Source organism: Drosophila nasuta, chromosome 3 (genome assembly GCF_023558535.2).
Source record: "Drosophila nasuta strain 15112-1781.00 chromosome 3, ASM2355853v1, whole genome shotgun sequence".
Taxonomy (NCBI): domain Eukaryota; kingdom Metazoa; phylum Arthropoda; class Insecta; order Diptera; family Drosophilidae; genus Drosophila; species Drosophila nasuta.
In genome coordinates, this window is record NC_083457.1 from 48,267,898 (window position 1) to 48,275,903 (window position 8,006).

General features: G+C 35.1%; 1 protein-coding gene across 1 annotated transcript; it reads right to left on the reverse strand.

The window, feature by feature from the left end:
- Positions 1–6,924: 6,924 nt before the first annotated feature.
- On the reverse strand, positions 6,925–7,485 carry LOC132790649 (uncharacterized). Its single transcript, XM_060799269.1, has 2 exons — positions 7,401–7,485; positions 6,925–7,336 (listed from the first exon to the last, which is right to left on the reverse strand). The coding sequence occupies exons 1-2, from the start codon at positions 7,410–7,412 to the stop codon at positions 7,121–7,123; spliced, it is 228 nt and encodes a 75-aa protein (XP_060655252.1). The 5' UTR covers positions 7,413–7,485; the 3' UTR covers positions 6,925–7,120.
- Between the last annotated feature and the right edge of the window lie 521 nt (positions 7,486–8,006).

The window sequence follows — 8,006 nt, forward strand, 5'->3', positions numbered from 1 at the left end:
CACAACGTCTAATAATGCTAGTTGCATGGGCTCAAACGCTTTTATAGCCAAATCCCACAGAGAGTCAGGCCCAAAATGCATCAAATGCACTTTTACTTTTGTTGCGAGGCTGTGAGACTCAACTTCAACTTCAACTCCAACTGCAACTGCAACTTCGTGTGCATGCAAAGTGCAACAGTTGCCGGCGTTTGCTGCCCGAGTTGGGTGAAGTGCGACGGGGCGGAGGGGTGAAGAGGTTGCGATAAAAGAGACCCGCCCAAACCGCACCACAGCCAACTGCAGCCAATGCGGATGTTTGGCCCGCTGATAAATGGCATCGGTGAGAAAACTTAGCAAAAAAAAAAAAAACCGCAATAGCAAAAATTCAAATTGCGATTTTGAACGAGTTTCCGAAAACATTTAAGAACTGGTCAACGAGTTACTGCAGCCGGCCTGAGAGGTGCGTTATGCGTGGTGCAGAATGGTGCCGGGTGGTGCAGAGAGGTGCAGAGAGGTGCTTGGTGTACTGAGCATTGTATGAGGCGCAATTATCTTGCTCAGTGCGTAAAGTGAGCATTTAGGATCGCAAGATTAAGATATAATTACAGCACCGGCAAAGATAGAATGCTGGGCGTTGACTACAGAACAGCTTAAGCTACACTGCGAAAAAAAACAGAATATTTTATATAACTTATTATTCAATATAAACCATATTAAAAACTACTAGTTTTAAAGAAACTAATCAACTTCCCAATATTCTAGTTCTAACAAGAATTATTACAACAAATGTATAAATAGAGCATAAGTAATAGCATTTTAAATTTATATTGAGGATTCTAGAATGTCCTAGTTCAAATCAGAAAGAGATTCTTAAAGATGTTAAGTTTTTCTCTTGTTAAATGTTAATTATTCTCACTAAAGCAACCATTTAAGAAATACAAGAAAATATGTTTATAAAAATATGTAAATAATGTATTTATATTTGTTGCTTGAGCTTGACTCTGTAATGGACGTAATTATTTACAAATTGACTGGGCGTTGACAGCAAAACAGTTTAAGTTACACTGAGAGAATTATGTATGCCAAGTATTGAAAGAACTTATCAATTTTCAAATACTTCAATTCTTCAAAGCCTTAATAAAATAAAAATATTAACAAAAACAATAAATTTGATCAAGTCCAACTTGTGTTCAATGATGACGCAGTTAAAAATATTTGAGCTTCGCACTTCACACAATCAGCTAAGAAAAATAAAAAAAAATGTATAAAAATATACAAATAATTTATTCATATTTTTTGCTTGAACTTGACTCTTGATATAATTACTCTCAAAAGGAGTCTAAGATTATAACTTTCTATAATTAGAATATAAGTTTGTGAAGTAATGAATTTGAGATGTTGCTTTTGCTCAAGAAACAAGTGAAAAGGCTACAGTCGAGTGTGCTCAACTGTGAGATACACGCTATCCATTTTTAATATTATTCCTCAAATATATAAAAAATTTTAAAAATTTACCGAAGGCCATATTTGGTAATTTGATGTAGCCTATGTAGTATAAATAATTATTATACTTGTGTATTATTCCTCGATGGATGTGTAGACAGAATATATAACATAAACCAAAGAAAGTAAGAAAACTGTGTAAGAGCTTAATTTTGTACTATATAATGGCATTCTTATAATAAATAAATAAATTAGCAAATATTTATAAATAAAATAAAATAGAATAAGAAAAAATCAATTTTTTTTTCTCATTTTTAAAGAATTAAATATATTTTAAGTACTTTAAATTGAAGATAAGATATAATTTAAATATAATTTTGAATTCTTTAAAGTGAGGATAACATATAATTTGAAATTGATAGTTTCAATGTTTAAGGAAAAAAAGAAAGATTACTAGCCAATTTGTTTTTTGGGTATAGAAGATTTACTTGGCAATAAAAATGTATGTACGGAACATAATATATAATTAATAGAGGAACAATTTAAATATACATTTGCAATTCGAGCATTGATTCTTGCCAATTCTTTTTGCTCAGTGCAGCGATCAAGTTAGACAGTCAGCTTGAGCCGGACTTGCAGTGGCATGTCTAGGCATTATCTAGGGCAGTCAATTGTCGATAAGCTTAGTTGTTGAGCTGTGCTTTGCTGTGCTGTGCCTAGCTGCGCAGCTGACAGCTTCACGTGGCAGTGGCGTGGCAAGGTCAACGCCAACACGGGGGTTAACAGCCTGCCCCCAGCGAGGCATGCCACTGCATTGTGATTTGTGTTAAAAAGAGAATAGAATAAACAACATAGAGAACTTTTAAATGCAATCATAAATTCAAAAGCTATCAACTGCGTGCCACAACGGGCACAATGCAAATGCTGTTGTCATAATTCTAAGAGTTGTTGTAGCCGCCAGTTTAATTGCCACACCAGACACCAGACCAGACCAGGCACTTCACTTCACTCCACTCCACTCTACGCATAACTCAAAGTCAAACCTTACGTAAGTAAACCCAACCACCTGATTGCTGCTCTAGTTGAACCGCCCTGCGGAGCAGCAACTGCAACAAACAGCAAATTGACTGCGTAAATCTTGTGGCCACCAAAAAACCGAACCGAACCGAACACCTTCCCCTCCTCGGGCCAATTGGAAAGGCGTCCAGGTGACAATGGAGAGGGAGGCTGACTAGTCTAGGAGACAGCCAGAGGCAGAGAGTTAGAGCCTTGGCCAGGTTGTGTCTTGGCTAATTGCGAGCAGTGATTATGCGTAACTTACGCCCAGCGCAAATATTTGCATACAAATTCAAATTCGTATTCGTATTGAGATCGAGAGTGGGCGATCTACTGGCTACTACTACCTCAATCTATTCGATTTGTTCCATTTTGGGTTCCATGCAACTCCATGTGGTCTAAAGCATAGATCACACGCTTTTTGCCTGCCTCTGTGCGGGTTGCCACCAATTTTCCGAAGCCGGTTTAGTTTCGAATTACAGTGTAAAAAGTTTAACTCAATTAAAGTTTTGTCAGCTCTGCCGGGTGGCGATTAATTCTGTTTGGAATTTATTAGGTCTGCGAGTGACCTTTATGGATGTTTTTGCAAATTGAATTTGCCAGCTTGTTAGCCAACTGCCAAATTGTGGCGCAGTGTAGACGTTAACAGACTGTTGGCACTGTAAAGATTAACTTAGCCCTACAACATCATTTAAATGAATTGCTGATTATAAAAATAAATCAAGGGAATATTAAATGCGCTTCGCAAATGCAATAAATATAGAGGCAATTGAGTAAATTTATTTATTTTTAAAAATTGAATTTATTGAAATTCAAATTATTCCTTTTATTTCATTTTTATTAATTATTAAAATTGAAAATCATTGAAATAAAAGGCTTCTCTCTTTAAATTTTAAATATTTCACTTTTTTTACTGGGGAATAATTCTGTTTTAATGTTATTATAATAAATAATTAAATTTTTATCTTAGAAAAATGTAACATATTATTAGATTTATGTTAGTCTGAAGGCCTTAGTTGCTCTGCCTCATTTTTATGAAATAATTATCTTATATTTGTTAAACTCCAAGTTTTTTCATTTAATTTCTGATACTTTCTTTATTTAATAACATTATTGGAGAATTGAATATAATAAATAGTTCAATTTATATCGTAATAAACATAAGTTAAGTAAATGATATATTTATGAATAGTAAAGACCGTTGTCCGTAATTTGGTATAATTTATGTTTTTGTTAAGTATTAATTTAATTAAAAATTAATTAAACATCAAATTTGCTGCATTGCAAGCGTTAAACTCTTGACACTTTCTTTTAATGAATAATATTTTGGTTGAAATGGATAAATAGTAATAAATATATTTTAATAAACATGAAGATAAATAACGAAGTTAAATAATTACTACAGTTTCAAATTTTTGAAATTAAAGTTAAATTACAATAATAGCTTATAGTTCGTTGCTTAAATTAATTTTATGGAAATGAATTTTTCTATAAACATTTATATCCTCTTTAACTTGTATTTTTATCAATAAGATAATAAAATAAATTGCGAAATTATTTAAAATTTCAGTAGAGATATCAAATATTCAGTAGAGATAATTTATAATTCTGTAAAATATGCATAAAAGAAAGAATTTCTTTAAGAAACTTATTTAAACTGCGCAAATTCCCCATCCCCGAAATGTGAGCACTTCAAAGTTCTTGGCAAACATTTCATACCCGCCTGACGAGAGTATTGCAATTTAAAGCCACGCGGGAAGCTGATTAAAACGTGCAATCGAATCATAATAAACGAGTTGCCTGGGAAACTTGAATGCAGCATTAAGCTGTAGCAATTATAAAGGCGTTGAATGGGGCGTGGCTGGCACTGAGTAAATTGGCAGGGGCTTCGCACAATGCACAAAGGCGCAGAAAACAAGCGAGTAAATTAGCTGAAGCCGCCTTCAATTGCAGCTGTGGGCGTTCTGACAAAGTGCAAAAAACTACTCGAAAAGTCGCGAAAAGCTGCACAGCGCATTTGATTTAATTTTGCAAAACAGACCCGACATTAACATTTAATATAAACCACCATCATCTATTTTTTTTGGACACTCAATTGTTGTTGCTGGTACCACGCGGCGTATGATTAATACACTTGATGCGACTGCTGCAGAACGAAAAAAAAGGGGCTTGCCACCCTGACTGTGTCCGTGCGGCATTCAAATGGAGGGCGTCCAGGTTATTGATGGCTGAGATTAGCAAAAAGTCTGTTTTCGAGTGGCGCCTTTTAATTAAATGCACTCCAACAGCAACAACAACAAAAACAACAACAACGACATCGAGAGTAAAGACTGCAATAACAAACGCAAAAACGGCAAACAACAAGCTGCAAGTGGCAAGTGGCAGTCTGTAAGAGGCATGTGGCAAGCTGTGTAAATGCTGGCAGCCAGCTGTGGCAGCCACACGCAACAAATGCGCCACATTTCAATTAAAAATGAAGTCAGTATGCGGGTCGCTGCAAACACATACTCCTTAGTTACAGATCAAGTCGAGTTGGTTGATTTTTCATAAATATCTAAAATTAGTCTTACAATTATGCTAATTATGCAATTATTCAAAATTGCAATCTTTATTATTACAATAATACTTGTAAAAATATCAAATAATAATAATAATAAATCAGATAATAAATAATTAATAAAGCAAAAAAATTCATTTGATTCTGCTAAAATTTTAATTTTAATTTACCTAATAGTTATATTTCAGATCAGATAATAAATAATTAATAAAGCAATAATTAATAAAGCAAAAAATTCATTTGATTCTGCTAAAATTTCAATTTTAATTTACCTAATAGTTATATTTCAGTAAGATATTAAGATTTTTTAAGGCGGTTTAGATTTATCTAAATTATATTTCAGTTAAATATATAGATAGCTAAAGCAAAAAATAAATTAGTGTATACAAAAAAACAACATAATATTTGTCTTATATTTTTATTACATTATATTTCTTAATATAAAATTTTCAACATGACATTAAAGTGTTTTAGACTTTCGTTATTGGCAAAATGTGTGAGACTATGAGATATCCGCTACCTATTTTAAATTAAAGGAAAAAACAGTACGGTATTATTTTTAAAATATACTAAAAAAAAAAAAGTACACCGATAAACTTTTAAAATATACCAAAGGATATGATAGTAGTGTATAGTAATCAATATACCAAATATATTCTTTGGTATATTTTCAAAATATGCATTAGAAATATAATATATACTAAATTTTCAGCCAAATTAACTAAGATCCGTTGTAAGTTTGCTAATACATATTTCCTAAATAACTTCTTCAATGTTTCTTTACAAATTCCACCAAAGAATTACCCATATATTTTCCCATATTCGAAACAAATTTATCGCAATACAAAATTCGTAAAATCATATTGTGATAAATATCTTTTTAAAGACGTAAAAGCATCTTGTGAATTTTTTCCCCGAATATTAGAAAAGAAATATATGAGTTAAGGCCACCAAACTCTGCTCTTCAATATCTTCAAGTCTCTCTCACCAGTCTATCAAAATGCTTTCATTTCTCAGCCTTCATCGTGAGATACCCTTTCAGTCAAGCACTGCTGATGATGAGCATAATTATAAACCCAACCACAAGCGCAAGCACAAGAGTGAAAGAAGGCAAAACAATGGCAGCAGAGGATTATGTGATGCTTCAATGTCATTGGCAAGGCGAATGAACTGGCACACAAAGTCCGAGCCGAGGCGAGGCGAGGTCGTCGTGTGTCGTGGTTCTAGAGTTTAGTTTATAGGGTCTAAGGTCGCGTGTAGGATGTTGTTTGTTTGACTTTGTGGGCACGCGTGCACTGCATTTAGTACTAGAGACTTTCGAGACTTCTTGAGTCTTGACTTGACTTGACTTAATTGTTTTTATTATCAGTTGAAATAGCCTCACCATAAAACGGACAATTCGGCCTACAAATGACCGTCGTTTACCCGTAATGAATAATTGAAAGACGCACGCACAACGCATCAGGGTTAACAGCGATTACGTTTCGGCAAGGTTAACAAATCCTCTATCGAAATTCAAATTGCTTGTGATCATAGCAACATTCCAATATCGAAATTCCTTAGTCACTTCCGTCTTTTCAAACTTTGTTGTAGGAGACGGCGTCTGTGGCGTCATCTGCCTTCTGCGTACTTTTTGCGATTAACATAATTCAACAGTTCGCAATCCCTCCCAACTTATGCACTGTTGTGGCTACGTGCTGTCCATTGCAACAACAAGTGATTTCAATACACTTGGCTGTGCATTTTAATTGTGCTGCAGCAAAAACAAATAAAAATAGATACTGATTATCACGATGGGCAGCTAAGCAAGTCAGTCCAAGGTGAAGCCAAAAGGGCAATAACTTGAGTCCTTGAGGAGACTAAAAATAAAGTGTTGAGCTCGAGTTGTGTACGTTTTACGCAAAGTGCATTTATTCAATTAAATCATAAATTCCTCTCTTCAGCAGAACTTCCCAAACACGCATAATACTAGGAAATCATAAAGTCCCAAATAGAAGTAGAAAAATGAGGAAAAAAAAAGCCGAGTTAAGGAGTGAAGAGTTGTTCCAGTTTATCAGATCCAGATCAGTTTAGTCGATGTCCTGCTTAACGGTAGTAGGCGGCATAGGGGTAAGCGGAGTAGGCAGCAGCATAAGGATAGGCAGAGTAGGGATAGGCAGCAGCTGCGGTGTAGGCGGCGGTGTAGGGCGAGCTGTAGGCAACTGGAGCAGCAGCGGTGTAGGCGCTATAAGCCAGAGGGGAAGCCACAATTGCGGGCTTGGCGGCGACGCAAGCGACGATGGCGAAGAGGCACAGAGCGAACTAAAAGTAGAGATCACAAATTAATAAAGGATTTAAGGAATTCCCTCTTTCTTTGTTAACTTACAAACTTGAACATTTTGTATAGTTTTGGGGTTGTTGTCTGTTTGTTCTGAAGAACTTGACTGATGTTTACAGCCAGCTAAGCGTCAACTTATATACACATCTAATGGAACCCTAAAACCAACTGGAAGGTAATCTAAAATTATTATGCACCACCAGTTGCCAATTGTCCAGATAGATGCTCTTGCCTGCCAATTGCGATGACGCCTCGTCATATCAATTGACGCCAAGGAGAATCAACACAATATTATTTTTTGTTGTTTGCAGTTTACTTTTAGTTTCGTTCGTTTCGTTTCGAGTATTTTTAAACGCGTGACGAACCAAACAGAAAACAACAAATCGAACCAATCGAAAGCACGTGCTTAGCATAAATAAATGAAGAATATGTAGTATTAAGTTATGTGCTCAATATTGTCACCTGGAATTAAGATCTACTGACTTCGAGTTTGCTGACCCACTCAACAACAACCTCATCTCACCTCCTCTCTCTCTCTTACACTCTCTGAATCGGAATTTATAAAGGGAAGCGATTGCCCCATATGTCGATTCATTTGTTAACCGGAAAGCGATTAGAACACAATGTATAAGAAGTTGCTCAGCTTCAAGCGAC